General features: G+C 41.6%; 1 protein-coding gene across 1 annotated transcript in view; it reads right to left on the reverse strand.

Moving 5' to 3' along the window:
- DCDC1 (doublecortin domain containing 1) overlaps window positions 1-19,744 on the reverse strand; it is a 224,732-nt gene that overhangs the window by 145,680 nt on the left and 59,308 nt on the right. The window contains exons 10-11 of the mRNA XM_027772760.1: window positions 14,389-14,523; window positions 13,816-13,973 (exon numbers count right to left, since the gene is read on the reverse strand). Coding sequence (XP_027628561.1) covers window positions 13,816-13,973; window positions 14,389-14,523 — 293 coding nt within the window. The remainder of the gene's footprint in view (window positions 1-13,815; window positions 13,974-14,388; window positions 14,524-19,744) is intronic.

The raw sequence follows: 19,744 nt of genomic DNA on the forward strand, positions 1-19,744 counted from the left end.
CAGCAGGAAAAAAATAAAAACACTGAACAAATGAGAAAGCACCCTAAACCCTGTTTTATCCCAGAGGTTGTACACTATAACAGAGAACAGCTGTGAGCTAGAAAAGCCAGGTCAACAGAATCGAGAAACTGGCACTCCTCTGGGGTTAGTGTGGTGAAATACCAGGGCATTGTGTGCGTCTCTGTAGACAGGGGGAAAAGGTCTCAGTTGTGCTCTGGTTGAGGTATTTAGTGCGTTAAAGGTCCTAAACAGAGGGGCCGGCAGGTGGGGTGATGGATGGGAGCACTGGATTTGCACACGGCTGACTGCGGATTGGGTCCTGGGCCTGGTGGCTTGCTTTCTCGTTTTCCCTTTCTCTCTTTCTCTCTCTGCTTTGTCTGGTAAAATTAAAAAATAATAAATGGAATTAAATAATTATTTTAAAAGAAAAAAAATTCCTAAACAGAAACCACACATTCTGGACATGTCACCAATGCCACACCAGCGGAGTGGGTCAAGAATATTTGTAAGCATTTCATTTAGAAATAAAGACCAAAAAATGATTGAGACTTCTCAGCGAGAGGATTATCATGTAGCCACACAATATTACATGGCGACACAGCAGTCGTGTAGTGGACCACAGGGCCTTAATGCTTGTTTCATTAGCTTGAATCATTAATTCATTTAGTAATCTATTTTAGTTCGCAGTGACTGTGCTGGGTAATGTTCTGGGCTCTGGGTGGATGGAGGAAAGCAGACAACCAGTCCCTGTTGTCACGTAGCTCATATTCTCAAGGAAAAACAGACAATAGGATATAACAAATGAGTAAAGAGATGGTTTCAAGGTGCTCCCGATGCTTCACAGACACGGACTCGCCTGCCCCTGCAATGGCCCTACACTGCTGGTGTCATCAACATTCCCACTTGGCAGATTAGAAAGGGGACGCCCAGAAGGGAGTGAACAAGCCAATGTCACACAACTGGTGCTATTCTGACCCAGGACCCCTGTTCCCAACCTGTGCTCCTGACTATCAGTACTGCACTACACTGCCACTCCATTCCACGTGCTATCTCAGCTCAGCACCCTCCTGATTCCACATGCTATCTCAGCTCATTACCCACGATTCCATGTGCTATCTCAGCTCACTACCCCCGATTCCATGATTCCATGTGTTAGCTCACCACCCCGATTCCATGTGCTATCTCAGTTCACCACCCCCTGATTCCATGATTCCATGTGTCATCTCAGCTCACCACCCCCCTGATTCCATCAGTTCCCCACCCCCTGATTCCATGATTCCATGTGTCATCTCAGCTCACCACCCCCCTGATTCCATGTGTTAGCTCACCACCCCCTGATTCCATGTACTATCTCAGCTCACCACCCCCCTGATTCCATGTGTTATCTCAGCTCACCACCCCAGATTCCATGTGTTATCTGAGCTCACCACCCCGATTCCATGTGCTATCTCAGCTCACCACCCCCTGATTCCACGTGTTATCTGAGCTCACCGCCCCGATTCCATGTGCTATCTCAGCTCACCACCCCCGATTCCATGTGTTATCTGAGCTCACCACCCCAATTTTATGTGCTATCTCAGCTCACCACCCCCTGATTCCATGTGCTATCTCAGCTCACCACCTCCCCCCATCCATCAGCTCCCCACCCCCCTGATTTCATGTGCTATCTCAACTCACCCCCCCCAATTCCATGAGTCATCTCAGCTCACCACCCCCCTGATTCCATGTGCTATCTCAGCTCACCCCCTCCCCCGATTCCATGTGTCATCTCAGCTCACCACTACCACTGCAGGAATTACACCTCGTGTCACAGAGGGAGCACTGGAAATGCAAAGAGAAAGAGATTTCATCAAGGTGGGATCCTTGCCCAGGCTGACTCTGTCTTTCCTTAACTGTGTCATCTTTTTGCCTCCAGAAGACTTATATGAAGAAGCATCATGACATAAAATATAAAAGAAGCAAAAACACACACAAAAGATGACTTTATGTTAATATTTCACATAAAATATTGGACTAAAGAAATAAGCCTAGTTTCTATATTTTGTCATCAAACAACTTGATAAATTAATTATTCTAAGCAAAGCCACAACCACACTTATATTCTAATACAATTCGATATTAAGAACTAAAAATAATAATAAAGAATTAGTAACTCCATCGTCTTCTATTCTTCCATAGTCACCACCCTCTCAACACAGAGGACAAAATTAAGACAATGAAACTATAGTTTGAAGCATGGAGTACGAGGAATGAAACATAAAATTGGGATTCTTGACCCACTGGGTGACCTTAGACAAATTGTTCAGCTTATTTGGGCCTCGAAATCTTCACCTGCAATTTGAAGAGAGAAAAGATGACCTTAACGGCACACAAATCTGTCTCTGCAATGGAGACATGGAATGCGGTAATACATCAGTACGAGAACACCCACGTAAGTAATTCTGTGCTAGACACTACCTTGTCTTCTTGCGCTAGGTTCTACAATAAACAAACCGGGCAAGTGAGTTTTTCTGGTTTTGTTTTGTGTGGTTTTGTTTTGCTTTGGGTGCGTGCACTCAGTGGAGTGAGACTGAGGAAAAATGATAAAATCACCCCTCAAAGGGGATGGCCACACTTCAATCCCTTCTCCATCCTCCTCTCAGGATTTTGGACATGCATGCACACGTGCCTGGCAGTTTTCAAACCACTGGATCTGGGACTTGAACTGCACAACCGGCCATACAGAATCCAGTCACCCTCACCTCTATGCCCTCTGCTCACATGGCAGTTATTTTTAAAATACTTTTTGTAAAGTAAGTAAAGGAAGTCTAAGCATGGTTTTTTCTAAGAAAGGGACCAAGCCTTCATTCTTTCATTCATATATTTTTTTGTTTGAGAGAGAGATTTTTTGCTATAAGTTGCGCTGGCTCTACAGAAAGCAAGAAATCACCCCCTAGGGTGGATTGGCCAGGACTGACCATGCTGCAATCCTTTCTCCTCCATTCTCCTCTTGGGATCTTGGGCACACAGGCACACGTGCCTGGCATGAATTTTAAGGCAGCAGATCTGGGCTCCAACTGTGGTCATTTAAGAGGAGGGAGTACAGTGACGTAACCGCTAGGCCATCTGCTGGTCCCCATCCCTTCACTTTTAGAAGCAGAACTCTAAGGTTCGCTCAAAGCACAGTCTGAAAACCACAGCTCCTCCCCACCCCTTTCCTTTCAGTCTTTCAGGACTGCTTCATTCCAGGAGCAAGTGAACTGAAATACCTGGACACCACTCACACATCCCACATCCCCTTGACTGGGAATGACACTGTTGTGGTCATCGCTTTGTCTCCCTTGGCATCCTTCCCTGTCCTCTGGCAACCTGACCCTGGTTTCCTTCTGAGAATCAGCCCTCCCTTGCCCTTAGACTCTGTGGTTCCGATAAAAGTGACCTACCCCAGCTCCAGGTCTCAGAGCACGTGACCTAGGTCTAAGCCAATCAGCACACAACAATCCCTTGGTAATGGGGCCTCTTGTGTAGCAGTTCAAGACTTTAGTTGATACTTCTGGGTTCCTGCGGACCTGATGCCTTTAAAAGTAGAGTGTTTTCACCAGCAAGTGGCAGATGGGAAGTGAGAGAGATTCAACACACAGGGAGCATTTGGTATACCAGCCCTAACTTTAGAGATGGAAGGGGCCAGTGCCACAAAGTGTGGGCACCCCCTGGAAACTAATAGCAGCCCTAAGTGACAGCTAGCAAGAAAAGGGGGCCCCCTACCTTAAAATTTGACCTACAGTATAGAATAATTTGGAAGCCACTTCTTTCTTAGAACCTCCACATACAGTCCAGCCCAGCCAGCACTTTAATTCCGGTGTATGAGACCCTAAGTAGAGAATCCAGTCAGGCCTCTTTGGGTTTCTGAGTCACAGAACTTTGAGACAGTAACTGGGTGTTGCCAAAACCTGCCAAGTTTATGGTATTTTGTTACACAGTGATAGATAACAAGTACCAGCAGTTATTACCACAGGAGTGTTTGTGCTGATATTTTAGAACAATAATAACCTAATTGTTATATTTGGGCTTTCAGAAAATAGAGAGATGCTAGACATACTTCTGTTTAACCTTCGAGTAATGGCATCATGGCATAGCAGTAAACCACAATTTGTATGTAGACTCCTAGATAAAAAAATAAGTGCTCTAATCTCTCAAACCCACACACCTGCATGCACACACACACACACACACACACACACATACAGTTTTTCCTGCACATATTTCTTATCAGTAAAATGAGTAGAAGAAACTCAAATTTCCTGAGTAAAACAAGTTAAAAAATCTCTAATTTAGGAATTTGATTTTTATTCTTAAATTTCTTTATGTCTGACCCACTTGTTAGACCTGACACAAGGTAAAGTTCTTCCCTCACAATTTATTGAATTTACAGTATTTTGTTCCTCTTACGGGGAAACGAACTTCCAATGCATTGTAACATTCTACATAGCTTAGCCTAAGTTTCCCTAGTAGAAATATGTTGAATACCTCCATCTGCTGTTAGAACAAGGAACCTGTCTTGTAACTAACAGCTTTCTTTTTAAAAATGCTAACATAAACTGATAAATTTAGAGAAGCACTTGGCATCTAGTTCTAGTGGTACCATATTTTCAGAGGCTCTCAATAAATCCTATTTAAAAAAAAGTTTCTCCTCAGCAGCACAGAGCTGCCTAGATGAGTTCATGAGTGCCGTCAAGTCATCCCTTTCAGAAGAGCTCTCCGACAGCATGGAGTCTGCGCTCACTACTGGGTATTTCCACTTGGGAATTTCTTTTTTAAAACTTTTTGTTTTGTAGTAATTATAGATTTATGGGAAGTTGCAAAGAAATGTACAGAGGAGTCCCATAAACCCTTCTCCAGACTTCTCCAGTGGTAATATCTTATACAACTATGGTATAATATCAAGAACAAGAAAGTGACACTGGTACAATCCATAACGTCTTTTCAAAGGTCACCAGTTATGCATGTGCTCATGTGTTCTGCTCTCTGCAGTTTTTTTCACGTATTTAGCTACAATCGCAATGAAAACACTCACTCTTCAATCACAAGACTGTCTCTAGATCCACTCCCAGCCCCGCCTCACATTCCTAACCTGGAACCACTAATCCATTTGTTATCCTTACAGTACATTCCTTGAATGTTGCATAAATGGAATCACAGAGTGTGTATCCTTTCAGGATAGGCTTTTTCACTTAGCATAATTTCACGGAGGGTCATTCAAGCTGTGTGTATTAATGGATTATTCCTTCCTTTTTCTTTTAAATTGGCAGAGGACAAGCGCATGCACCAGAGAGAAGGAGGGACAGAGAACATGGTCATGCTGCACACTTCCCTCTTCATTTCTCTACCCTATCAGGACTGGGGGCAGGCATCACATATGACCAGGGTCTTTTCAAGCTGCTGGGGCTGGGACTCGAACTGTGGGTGGCCATGTGGGATCTGGCTCCCAGTGCCCAGTACTTAACCACTGTGCTATGGGGCCAGCTGAACAGTCCTTCTTAATGCTGAGTAGTATTCAACCATTCACAGGAAAAGGATGTTCTATGTTTTAGTATGAAGGGCTACCCAACAGTCTCAATCATCTTCAGACAATACAGGTATCTGGGTAACCACAGATGGCATGTCTCAAACAAACAGGAAGAGACCTTAGTTTTCCCAACCTATCTCAGGGCACAGGAGAGTTTTTTGACTTTCAGCTTTTCACAATGGCAGAAATAGATTCAATTATACCCGAGCTAGACTTGTTTAAAAAAAAAAAAAAGTAAAAACTTTCAAAAGTAAAAGTCTTATTAATCTTAAAGAGTTCATGCCTTCATTTAAAAAGAAAAATGTTGCTATCTGTTTAGTTAAGAGTGCAAAAAAGGGAAAAAACATTTCTGGTTGTTTCAGGAGAACCTGCTAGAAAAGTAAAAGTACCTTATGATGAGAGCTTTCTGCTTGATAAATGAGCTGTGTAAGTAGGAATTAGGAAAAATCCTAGGTTTCCCATAAAGTGTGGCATATAAAAAGACAAACCAACAGAGCCGAATGACAATTTTCACAAGAAAAACTTCACTAGGTTACACGTCGTTCTTAGGGGAGCCATCATTTTATAAATAAGGAATCATACTGTCACCCTTCATGAAATGCTCTTCTCTTTCCTTCCAAACAAAATAGCCCCCAACTAGCCTCTTCAGCCTGGCTCTAGAACTTTCTCCTCCACAACGTCTTCCAAACATAAAGTCCTCTGCTTTCTCTCCATGTCTGTGACATTCGAGAGGCGTCCCATTTTCACGCACTGCTGTGTGGAAATTCTATTTTTGGCATAAACCCCAACAGGCAATAATGTCAGCCAATATCAGGATATTTGACTTTTCTAATCAAAAAAAAAAAAAAAAAAAAAAAAAAAAAAAAAAAAAAAAAAAAAAAAAAAAAAAAAAAAAAAAAAAAAAAAAAAAAAAAAAAAAAAAAAAAAAAAAAAAAAAAAAAAAAAAAAAAAAAAAAAAAAAAAAAAAAAAAAAAAAAAAAAAAAAAAAAAAAAAAAAAAAAAAAAAAAAAAAAAAAAAAAACATTATATCTGTAAGTCTGTGGAACACACTATGATCCCAGTCCTTAAATACTACATCTTACTCTTGCGTACAGTATAAACAAACTACATGCACATGCTTAAAGTTGAGAATTTTCAGTAGCTAAGAAAGGTAATATAATCTAACATAGGATTTTACTCTGAGAAACTGTCTTGGATTTAGCGAACATCAAAAGAATTGTAATGTCAACGTTTACTTTATTGGTAAGAGTTCCTAAACCAAGAATTAAAGCTGTGGCAATCTAAACTATCCACTCTCCCTAAAAAGACTGTCCGACTGCCTATGTTCAAAGCTGACCCACGCATTCAGAATCTATGCAAAAATCATGCAGATATTTACCAAACAAAACGAGGAGAAAGTTCAACGAAGCAAATAAAAGTGTTACGTATGACTACCAACCACAGGCCAAACTCCACAAGTGACTTGCTAGGGTAATAACTCACACACTCAACAGTCAGTCAGAGTCAGACTCTTTCCAGATTTAACATGGGCTCCTTACGATTTAGAATTACACAGACGTAATCATCATTTGTCTGCTTAAAAATTTTATCAGGACTATTAATTTACTTTTCTTTGAAAAGGCCAAGACTGTAAGAGTTCCTTTCGCTAGTACATCTCAAATCTTTTATCAAGAAACAAAAGCCATGAAAACGAAAAAAAAAAAACGCAGGTCACTTCTCAAGCTTCATTTCTTCTTTTTTATTGGGGAGAGGAGGCCCTCTAAATTGACTGAGGCAGGGTAGTTTGGATTCCTGTCCCCTTGGCCTGGTGAGGAGAAAGGAGACCCAGGGCTCGGCGTCTCTCCCAGCCACGTCAGCCAGACTTAATTAGAGCAGGAGCACTGATTTTACAGCCACTGTACAAAGGGAAGTCAGACTTTACAACTGACTCAGGAATTCTATTTCATAAATGAAGCTTTGAGTTTAATTTAAACAATTCTCTCAGGGTACGATATGCATTATTAACATGTTCTGCTTTTGTTATAATTGAAATAGTGGTTGTACTTCAAGAAACCAGGGGACAGAACACCTGTTTCTTATCACAGTACATCTCCTAATGATTATAATAATTGTATACACTAGATTCACTTTAAAATGCAGTTCAGTAATATTTGAAAGTTTAAATTATTAGATAGAGGCTTATTTAAAATTTATTGGTGGAAAATATGAAACAATATGTAGCAAAGCCATATCCATTTTAGCCCAAATATTCAAACTAGTGAAGTATGTATCAAATGCTTTTCACAACTTGAATCAGTTTTTGTCCAATTGCAAATATAAAGTTGCAATTATTAAAATCTGGAAAATAAATTACAAGTTCAATAACAACTGTTAATATTTTGATATGTTTCCTTCAGATCACCGGCCCTTCCGATTAACTGTCACCTTTACCTACATAAGACTAGGATAACTAAATGCATGCTATTATTTCTTTTTTATTAGTATCAACTCTCTAGACACTCAAGTATATTTTAACTGAAAAAACTCAAAGGACTTTTAAATGCATACCCTCTTTGGTAAGGGTGAAGCACATGCCACGTTGAGTCATGAAGGGAAACGTCAGTGCAATCCACAGCAGCTGCTCTCTTCCCTGGGCAGGAAGGGGCTGCTCAGGAACACAGTAGCCAGCAAACCCCTCAGCGCTGGGGAAGTCATAGTGGGAAAAGAACAAAGGCCTTTCCAATGCAACTAACACAGATGCGCCCAAAGGCAAACTGTCAGAAACAGTTAAGATGACAGCTACTCACAGTTCATTATTTCCTTCTCACAGGTCACTGGGTGACAAGCTGGGTCAGCATGCTTTGTTGGCTGTCCTGGTCCTTCCCCACCCCCTGTTCGATTTAAATAAGGGTAAAGGGCTCCTTTGGATAAACGAACATAAGCACACACATTCCAGACACTTACAGAAGCTGGGATAGGTCGTTTATTTTATTTTGGACCAGACTTAGAATTAAATGCACATGCTGCGTACTTTACCCATGCAAGGAGAGAACCACTTCCCTATACCCCACTGAGAGAGGGGCAACAGTATTTTGTTAGCGTATGGCTAAAGCAACAGGAAAATATAACCTGCCACGAACTCAGAATCAAGAATTCTTCTCTTTTTTTTAATGGGAAAAAAAATTTGTTCACGTTACAAAAAAAGGACCAATAATTAGATTGTTTTCACAAGTGTTTGAAATGGATCTGAAATGAAATGATTTGATATGCAGAAGAGCCGGGGTTTCGGTGACGGTTTTAGATTGTGTGTGTGTGTGTGTGTGTGTGTGTGTGTGTGTGTAAGGATAGTATTCAAAAAATACACCAATCCAAATGACAATGGTCTAATCAACTGTTTTATGATAATGGTAGGTATAAAATTTTAGTAACGATTTAATATGACTACTCAATATGGCATTGTTATAAACTTGGTAAAATGAAAACTAATAGGAAAAACGATCTATAGAGCTATAGGGGCCTGGGTTCAAATCCTTTCTCCTCCACTGACCATCTGTAGGGTGGGGCTCACTAAGTAAGCCTCTGCTCCCAGCTTATGTGTCTGTATTGATTGTGGCCGTCCCTTCTCTCAGGTTATGATGGCGATGAGTAAGTCCAGCTACCACATCGTTACAAGAATAAGCAGGTACTTGGGACTGGCAGGTGGCATGATGGTTAAGGGCACTGGACTCAAAAATGGTTGACGGTGGTTCGAGTCCCATACCTAGTGGGTTGTTTTCTCACTCCCTCCCAACTCTGTCCCTCTCTGGTCAAATTTAAATAAATAAAGTTTTAAAAAAAATCATTAAAAAAGATAAGAAAAAGCGGGTACTTAGAATAGCAGTTGGCACACAATAAGAATTCAACAAATGACATCTGTTACTTTTCTATCACTGAAATTTATATATTCAAAGGTGAACAGAACCACCAAAGTGAGAAAAGGCCTGGCTAAAGTGGGAGGGTCCAGTCACTTGATCAGAAAGGGACTTTAGAAATCTCAAGTCTATCCAACCCTCTGTAAGTCAGTGAGTCGAGCCTTCTATTAGACAGGTGCAATGAGAAGTCAGAGGTTCACAGTTTCCCTTAGTTTCTCTTCTTTAGCCTTCACCAAAAGTGACGCCTCTTGTTTCATCTTCACTGGAAACTGAATATATTGACTTATCTCTTACTTTTCTTACTCTAAATGGTTGCACCTTGTTTAAAGGTTCCCTTTTCAAGCTATCCAGTTAAAATAGTAGCCTCCATCTGAAAGGCTGGAGATTTGGAATCATCGCTAAGCCTAGAGCATGGATAGTCAGGCAGAAGCTAAGGAGATGAAGAGTCAGATTCAGGAGAGAGTTTCAAATGCCCGCCTGGTGCACTCAGGGAGGTCTCTGGACCTGAACCAGCAACCTTCCCACGTGGGCTGCCTTGCAGAGTGTCACTGCACCACTGTCTACCCCAGCCCATACTAGCTAGTTTCATTCACCTTAAAATATTACTATTAAAGCACAATAAAAAGACAGTAAGACTTGGGAGTCAGATGGGCCTGACTTAAATCAGCTGAGAGGCCGTACCCAAGTGATATAATCTCACTGTGTCTCAGTTTCCTCATCAGTAAAACACAGATGATGCCTTTGTTTTACATACCTCATAAGTTATTGACAAATAATGCACTTAAGCACTGTTTGGTAATGTTAGCTGTTATTTACAGTCTAATATTATCTTTGATTTTCATTTATCACCTGCTGCTGCCTACTCTGCCTTGTCTCAATCTCAAATTTGGTTCCTTGTGGTTCTCTCTCCTTGGCTTTTTTCTTTTCTTTTTTTTTTTTTTTCCACAGAGGACACATGTGCTTGCCAGAGAGAGACAGAGAGAGAGGGAAACGAGGAAGCACTGCCTCTGGATAGGGTCACACTGCAGTCCCTTCTCCTCCGTCTCTCCACTGTTTGGGACTGGGGCCTGCATGCACACGTGCTAGCATGTTTTTCAGGCCACTTGGTCTGGGACTCAAACTGCACAGTCGGCCATGTGGGATCTGGACACCTTAGCTACCAGGCCGCAGGATCAGCCTTGGCTACTTTAAAGTACATGAATTTATAACGCTGTATCATTGAATTCTCTTCAGTTATATACCCTCCCTTCGTGTCATCTGCTCAGTGTCCTCACTGGCTTTCTAAGATTCTATCACTGTCTCCAATTTCCACAGCTCAGATCATTTCACTTTATTCCTTTATTTTGTGCAGTGTTTTCGTTCTTCATTTCATAGAATTACCATTGATAAAAGCAAGGAAATATAAAGCCCTCTCTTGAAGCCACAATAATGAAATGCTCTGACTCCCGTGTGTTTGTAACCCTAAGACGACAACCGAGGTCTGAGTGCTCAGTGTGCCCGTCAGCAGCACGCTCTCGCTGCCCACATTTCCCTCCAGAGTGGGAGGGAAGTGACTGCTCTGAGCACTCCCTCTTTACTCCAACCATAACTTTGTTAAGAAACAGAAAGAAAAGGAAGAAAACCGAAGTCACTTCTACGGTGGTGAATTATAGGGGTGGAGGGAAGAGAAGGTAGAGAAATCCCAGTAGCCTACAGAAAAATGCAGCCACAGCAGCAGACAAGAACTGCTGGACCCTCACTCGAGCCCTGGAGAGTGCGAAACGAAAGCCCTGGGGCCATTTCTCATGACTTCACATCTCAAATATATGTGCCAGTCGGTTTCTAACGACTAAAACATCTAAACACAGTCCCCATGAAAACTCCTCTGTCTCTACTTGCTTTCAGAGTACTTTCCCAACTATTGTTTACTGAGTGTTTGCTATGCTCCCGGAAATACAAAGACATCTCATTTAATTCTAACCACTTACACAGACGTGGTGGAGTGTGAGCTGGCATTGCCCGTGGGGTTTGTTCTTGAACTCACCACGCTCAGGACCTCCTGCTTTTCTCCCTAGAGCATCACCGCCTGGACTGCTAGGGAAGCCGCAGCGACCACGGCAGAGGCCCAGTCCCTCCCTCCTCAGTGCCCTTGGCAAGCAGAGGAAACGTTTCCCAGCGCGGAGAGGAAGGCGTAGCTGTGCCGTGGCAGGGAGTTATCACTAGGGCAAGTCCAGCTCGGGGCAATTGCAGAAACTCCATCTGAGCTTTGGGACTCCGAGAGCAGAAGTGATCTGTGCCCCTTTCAAGAGTAGAAGCAGGGTATGGACGAGGGTCCAGTCTGGCCCTGGCATTTTCTCAAATGGGGAAGAGGAGAGATGGCTGCCAGGTAAGGCTAGGAAGACAGGCCAGCAACAACCGTGCAGAGTAGTGGGTGAGCTCCCAAGGGCCCCAGTGTTTCTTTAGTTTAGAGGAAAACGTTAGAAACTGTTTCCAAGGACTTGACATTCTAGAGATGTATGAGGAGCAGGAAGCATGCTTCTGAGAATGGTCTGGCTAGGTGGCTGTGGCCTTGTGGTCGTGGGGAGCATTTGAGAGCTGAGAACCTTGTGTGTGATTAACAAACAAACAGCAGGAAAAAGAAGACCTGGAACTAAGTTTTCATACTGCTCAGGACAACTCCATATTGTGGCAGAGTAAGGGACTAAATTTTAGGGTTTTTTGTTTGTCTGTTTGTTTGTTTTAGGTTTTTGCCATAGGGTACATGTGCTCTCCAGAGAGAAACAGAAGAAAAGTGAGAAATCACCCCCTGGGGGGATGGCCACACCGCAATCCCTTCTCCTCCATTCTCCTCTCTGGATTTAGGCACGCATGCACACGTGTCTGGCGTGAACTTTAAGCTGCCGGGTCCAGGACTTAAATTACAGTCGGCCATGTGGGAATCCAGTGGTTAAATTCACCATGCCACCTCCTGGCCCTTAAACTTGTTATCTTATTTGTCTTTCTGTGTTCTATCTTCAAAACGATGAATAAAAAAAGATTTGAGGTTTACATACTAACTAAAAGAGATAATACATTTTCTATCCCTTTTTCTATCAGGAAAAAAAAATGTTGCCCTCTTGTCAAAAGTCCAGATAAAAATATATAATTTAAGAATATAAAATAGCATTTAATTCAGATAAAAATTGTCAAGATTTTTTTTCATTTTTTGTGTAAGTGACATTTCTAACTACCATTACAATATTTAAATTTTGGAATTCCCTTAATAAATATAATGAGAATTGCATTACTCCTTTAAGACTATTCTAGTCAACATTAATTTTAAGCAATTATAGATTAAAATTGCAGTTTATGAAGTCATTTGGTAACTTATAGCATCAAACCCAACAACAACAACATAATAATAATTCATTTCCAATTAAAGAGGATTAGATAGTTTGCATTTTCCAATCATGGAAGATTTTTAATTGGTTAGCAAAATTATTGCTGCTAGTTTTGCTCTAGTAATGGAAATAGAGTTGATTTGTTAAGTGATCACTACTTAAGACTATCTATTGTGGGACTGGCAGGTAGCATGGTGGTTAAGGGCCTTGGACTCCCACACAGCCGACCGTGGTTCAAGTTCCAGACCTGCTGGCAGCTCTCTCTCTCTCTCTCCCCTTCTCTGATCAAACTGAAAAATAAATAAAATAGGGGAACCAGCAGTTAGCGTAATGGCTATGTCGCTGGACTCCCACGTAGTCGACCGCGGTTCGCATCCCGGACCCGGTGGCTTAAAACTCACGCCGGGCACGTGTGCGTGCGTGCCCAAGATCCCGAGAGGAGAATGGAGGAGAAGGGATTGCAGCGTGACCATCCCCCCTGGGGGGTGATTTCTCGCTTTCTGTCTCTATGTCTCTCTCTGTCTGTCTGGTGGGTGCACGCGCCCTACAGTGAAAATCTCTCAAAAATAAATAAATAAATAAATAAATAAATAAATAAATAAATAAATAAAATAACATTAGTTTTTAAAAAGACTATCTACTATATGCTTATCCTCAGGTCCAAATACAAGGCTCTCCTCATGAAAAATTAAAAGGCTTGTGCATGGGTGTACCTTCTTAAAGAACTCCTGGTATTTCCGTAATCAGACATATGCTCAGTACTGCTTTAATTATGCTCTTCCACAGTATTTTAGTAAGATCCATCCTAAACATACTTGCGAACAATAACACACATCAGTCTTTAACAAAATACACATAAATGTCACCTCTCCTCATCAAATGTGACCCAAAAAGTACCATGCTTGAAAGCCAAAGGGCTTTTGAGATATTTCAATAATCTTCAAGAAATCAATCTTACATGAAACTGAAGGAAAACATCGAATGTCATTGAGCAATAAAGCTCCGTCTGTCAGTGCCCTACCTCTGAGCAGAAGCCTTGGGATGTTTCTCTTCCAGTTTCCTCACCAGTGCCACTGTCAGCTGCCCTGTCTCCTCAAGAGAACCTTCCGGCGTTATATGAGTGTCTGAGGGTTCTGGCAGTTGCTTCAGACCAGAGTTGCTGGCACTTTTTTGCAGAACCTAATAAACAAAATATAGGACTAATGTAGCTAATCTTCATTTTGTGGAAACATCCAAATTCTACATGCCAAAAATATAACATAGCTGGTTAAGGGCCTTCAGTCTGTACAGCATGTCGTCAGTCTGTACAGCATGTAAAAATCATTTGTCTGCAGCCAGAATGAAAGGAGGCCGTCCTAAAATAAAGCTAGTATATTAGCATCTATTTAAGTAAGTAATGTTTATATAAAGAGATAGAAATGGTCAAGAAAACACAAATATGCATGCAGACATTATATTATGTGTATGATTTTAAACAATCAGTAGCATTAAGATGTGAATTTTTGCTAGCCTACTGGAAACAACTTGAACATTTTCTCTTTCAAAATACACTTTCGAGATCTATTTTTGTCTTGCCTCTGGCTCAGTCACTGACCTCTTCTGTTACGTTTCTGCCACGTTCCTGATGAGCTGTGGTCCAGGCACTGTGGTGACTGTGACACTCTCTCTGGGTCACATCCACTTGTGCATTTAGCTCCTCTAGGTAGGTCAGAACGAACCAAGGGTAAGCCTATAAGAGGAAAAGATAAAAAGTGGTGCCAGCCTTGTAAGCAAGAGCCAAAAATGCAGCCTAGGGGAGGATAAATTAGATGAATAGCAAAAAGGTCTGGCTAATGCACTGTGCACTTCACTATCAATTTCCGGTCAAAATTAAGTGAAATTACTTTAAGTCTCCACTTAATATATACCGAGTGTCTACACTCTACGACTGAAACTGATTGACTAAAGGATATAGAAACACAATAAATGGATGTGAATAGCAGATATAGTGTGTGTGAAAGAGCAGGGTCTGAGGAAGGACATTTAGAAGAAAAATAGAGAGGCAAAGCATTAATGGGACAAAGAAATGTGATATTATCTGTTGAAGATAATTTTATAAGTTTATCAACTGGACTAGGGAGAAATGTTCACATGTTGAAATATTCACTTTGTAAGCTAAATAACGTGATTGAACGTACAAAAGAAAATGAAATTTAAATTTTTTTTAAAAAATTTCTAATTACTTGTTTAATCTGATCAAGTTTAGCTAGATAACTAATATTCACCCTTAGGTACAATTAAAATATTAAAGTTGTGTTGATAATTACCATTTACTGGGTTGTTTCTACTGAGTTCTTGAAAAAGTCATGATGTATTTTTGCATAGAAAGAGTACATTAGGACTTTCCCGACAACCCAGGGCATACAGGTAACATGGAGTGGCTGTAACACTTGGGAGCGTTTAGTTCTGCTCTGGAAGACAAGGGTGCAAATGGGGTGGACAAAAGGCTGCCTTACAAAGACAGAACAGTAACCTGCGAAATGTCAGAGGGAGTGAGGAGAGTACATGCCAATGGGCATGGATGGATAGGGATAGGAGGGTAAAATAGACAGTCGGTACTTATGATTTACTAAAAAACAAACCAAACAACACATATCTGTGTACACTAAATATAAATGAAGCACCTGCAGCACACAGGAATCAGGAGGCTTTTAAGGAGTGCTGGGAGCTGCTGCTCTACAGTCCATGGCCTGGGAAGCAAGCTCTCAGTCACGACTGCTCAGATGAAAGTGAGTGTCACTGGGACCAGCAGGTGGTGTAATGGCTATGTCGCTGGACTCCCATGTAGTTGACCGCAAGTCGAGTCCTGGACCTGGTGGCTTAAACTCATGCCCGGTGTGTGTGCATGCATGCCCAAAATCCCACAATGAGAATGGAGGAGAAGGGATTGTGGTGTATCCATCCCCCCTGGAGGTGGGGTAGTTTCTCGCTTTCTGTCTCACTCTATCTCTATCTCTCCTGTGAGTGCGCACACCCTATAGCAAAAATCTCTAAAAAAAAAAAAAAAAAGAAAGAAAGAAAGAAAAGAAAGTGAGTGTTGCACACCAACGCTTTCTAGCCCATGGGGACCCCCTTGCTCAAATTCCAATTCTGGTCCTTGTAACCGTACTGTCAACATGGAAAGGATGTGTAAATACTGCACAGGATTCAGGTACAGGAATTTGACCCTACACACCACGTGTACCTTGTCTTACATATGTTAAACTAGCCCATCTGTCCTCCATGCATGTTGCTCTGTGTTTTAAGTTGATTTTGTAAATCATGAATTGAGCATTTTAATTTATTCTGTTTAATTTCTGTTCCATGAGCTCTAGAATATCTTTCCAAGTAATGTGAAGGGTCTTCAAAACATCCATGGAAAACGCATATTTCTCACATGATGGTATTTTTACACTTTTTTCCTTGCAAAAGCTCTTTAAATAGATACTATAATTGCACCTGCGTTAAAGATGAGGAAACAGAGACAGGGAAGTTAAGCAATGTGCTTAGTGTTATCGATTTGTTTACTTGTCCACAAAGCCCAGATACGTCATCTCAATTATGACACAAATTCCTTTTTGTATTCCTTAAAGTTAAAAAAAATAAATAACCAGGGACTATTCACTTGATAAGGCACTAAGACTTTTAGATTCTAGAAAAAGACAGTGATTTTTATCATTGTAAGAAAATGCATAAATGAATGTATAAATGTATGCTAGAGCAATTTAGAGCCTTAAACGCATACTGCCAAGTGTAAGGAGTCAATCTGGAAAAGCCACATTTTATACAACTCCAACTCTGTGACATTCTGGAAAAAGCCAATATAGAGACAGTAAAAAGATCAGTGGTTGTCAGGGTTAAGTGGGAGGGATGGATGAACAAGTAGAGGACAATAAACTTGTAGGTCAATTAACCAGTTCCACGTGATACTACAATATAATGGTGGACACATTTTCTTATGCCTTTGTTCAAAACCTAGCACATAGCCCGTACATTGGGTGCGAATCCTAATGTAAGCTATGGACTTTGAGTAATAACGATGTGTCTGGCAGGTTCATCAGTCGTAATGAATGTTCCATTCTGGTGCAGAAGGCACACAGTGGGGGAGGCTGTGCCTTTGTGGGGGCAGGGAATATATGGAAACTGTCTGTACTTTACATTCAATTCTGTGAACTGAACACTACTCTAAAAAATTAGGGTTTGTTTGCTTTTTGTGTTGGAGGGTACATGGGCATGCCAGAAAGAGACAGAAAGAGGGAGAGGAGAAATTATTCCCATGAAGCATGGTCATGTCACAATCCCTTTGCCTTCATCCTTCCATCCTGTTAGGATTTTAGGCATGCATGCACATGTCCCAGTGGTTTTGCAACCCACTGTGGCCAGGACTCGAACTTCTCAACTATCTATGAGTATCCATCCAGCTGCCTTAACCACCAGGTCACAGGCATCCTGGGTTTGGGGGGTTTTATTGTTTTTTTGTTTGTTTGTTGTTTGTTTGTTCTTTAGTTTATTTATTTGTTTCCTGAGAGAGAGGGAGGTACCTTCAAACAGGGTCTTAGCTCTGCAGTGCTAGCTGGAGCCATGCCACCTCCAAGACCTCAGGTGCAGCCACAGCACACCAGTGTGCAGAGGCAGATCTGGGACACGAACCTGAAGCCTTCTCACACAGTCTCTGGCCTTATATATGCAGCCCCCACCACCTGCACCACCAAGGCGGGCCCAGTTAAAGTCTACTTGCCACAAATATGAAGGAATCCACAAAATAAAAAAGTGAGAAGGAAAATAGATAAATTGTTCTATGTCAAATTGAAAATTTGGGAGTTGCAAACAATGCCATCAAGAAAGTGAAAAGGGTGGACTCCATAGCACAGTGGTTAGTTAAGTACCATAAAAAGGAAGCCAAATTTATAGGGCCCCCCAGGATTCAAGTCCCAGTCCCAGTAGCTTGGAAAACACACTAGGGGTATGTTTGTGTGCCCGTGAACCTGACAGAATGGAAAACTGGAGGAAAAAGGATTGCAGCAGCCACCTCTACTGGGGGGTTCTCTCTCTCTCTCTCTCTTTCCCACTTGTGCATATGCATTCAAAAACAAATTTAAGAAAAGAAAAAAAAGACTTGAAACAACTGGCAGGTGACAGTGCAGTGGTGACACGATACTCCGTGAGACTGGGTTGCACAAACGTGGGCGCACAGTTGCGTTTTCCTGAGCCACCGGCTGGGTGCATGCCTGTGATCAGGATCTGGCTGAAGCTGGAGGTAGACTGTAGTGTGAAGACCGAAGACCGTTTTGGGGGCATCTGTCTGCCTGTCGGTCTCTCTCTCTTTCTGTCTCTCATGGAAGAAAGAAATAATAAACTTTTTTCTTTCTTTTTCTTTTTTATTTATTTATTTTTTTTTGGAGAGAGAGGTTTCTGCTATGGGGCGTGTTCACTTACCAGACAGACAGAAAGACAGGAAGTGAGAAATCACCCCAGGAGGGATGGCCACATCACAATCCCTTCTCCATTCTCCTCTCAGGATCTTACGCACACTTGCACATGCTCTTGGAGTGAGTTTGAAATCACTGGGTCTGGGACTCGAACCACCATCAACTACATGGGAGTCCAGCAATGTAATTATCATACCATCTGCTGGTCCTAAATAATGAACTTTTTTAAAAGTTTAAAGAATCTACAGGCTAGGGGGAACCAGCAGTTAGCGTAATGGCTATGTTGCTGGACTCCCACGTAGTTGACCGCGGTTTGCGTCCCGGACCCAGTGGCTTAAAACTCACGCCGGGCATGTGTGCATGCGTGCCCAAGATCCCAGAGGAGAATGGAGGAGAAGGGATTGCAGCGTGACCATCCCCTCTGGGGGTTGATTTCTCGTTTTCTGTCTCTGTCTCTCTCTGTCTGTCTGGCAAGCGCACGCGCCCTACAGTGAAAATATCTCCAAAAAAAAAAAAAAATCTACAGGGTAAGAGAAAATACTTTCAAGTCATATGTGTGATGAGGACTGTGTATCCAAAATATATAAAGAAATCTTACACTCAATAGTAAAAAGTCAAATATCCCAATTAAAACACAAAGAATCTGAGTCTATAGGCATTTCTCCAAGATATGCAAATGACCAAAAAGCACAAGAAAAGATGTTCGACATCACTAGTCATTAACAAAAGTATAGATCCAAACTTCAATGAGATAATACTTTACACCCACTAAGATGTTTATAATCAAAATGACTGAAAATAAAAGGAGCCGGCAAGGATAAAGAGAAGTCAAAACCCTCTTATGCTGATGTTAAGAATGAAAAATGGAGACCAATGTGTGGCCTAGTAGTTAATAAGCAAAATAAATAGCAGACATATTTTAAAACAGTAAGGTCCAAGAGCATGGTGTTCCAAATTCTGACCATTGCAAACCCCTTATATTCTGATGGTAGTTTCCCACTTTTACATAAGATTATTTCTAAGGAACATTTCTCTAATATTGGAAAGACGGTATACCGGGCACATGGGACACTCCGACACTGGATAGCCAATGAAACGAATGAGTAAGCGCCCCACAGGTCACGCCATGATATGGCTGAACTTCGTGCCAGGAAACACAGAAGCAAAGGCCCTAGATATAAAAGTCACAGAAAGCAGCATGGGCTTTGCTTCCTGGTTTGACAGTTTAGCAAAAGGGACACAAATAAAAACCAACCATCACAAACTATAAACACGAAGTGACATGTGCTGTTGTCCGTCCTCCCATGATGCAGTCGGAGACATTTACAAATTGACCTGGCACTTTTCCTTAGGACACTCTGCATCAGTCTAAACCATTCCTTTTCCAGGTAATGGTATTCTATCACTTTTTTTTTTTTTTTAATATTTTCTACAAGAGGGACCAGCAGTTGGCAAAATGGCTATGTTGCTGGACTCCCATGCAGTTGACCACAGTTCTAGTCC

This window comes from Tupaia chinensis, unplaced genomic scaffold (assembly GCF_000334495.1).
Source record: "Tupaia chinensis unplaced genomic scaffold, TupChi_1.0 Scaffold000037_9, whole genome shotgun sequence".
NCBI lineage: Eukaryota > Metazoa > Chordata > Mammalia > Scandentia > Tupaiidae > Tupaia > Tupaia belangeri.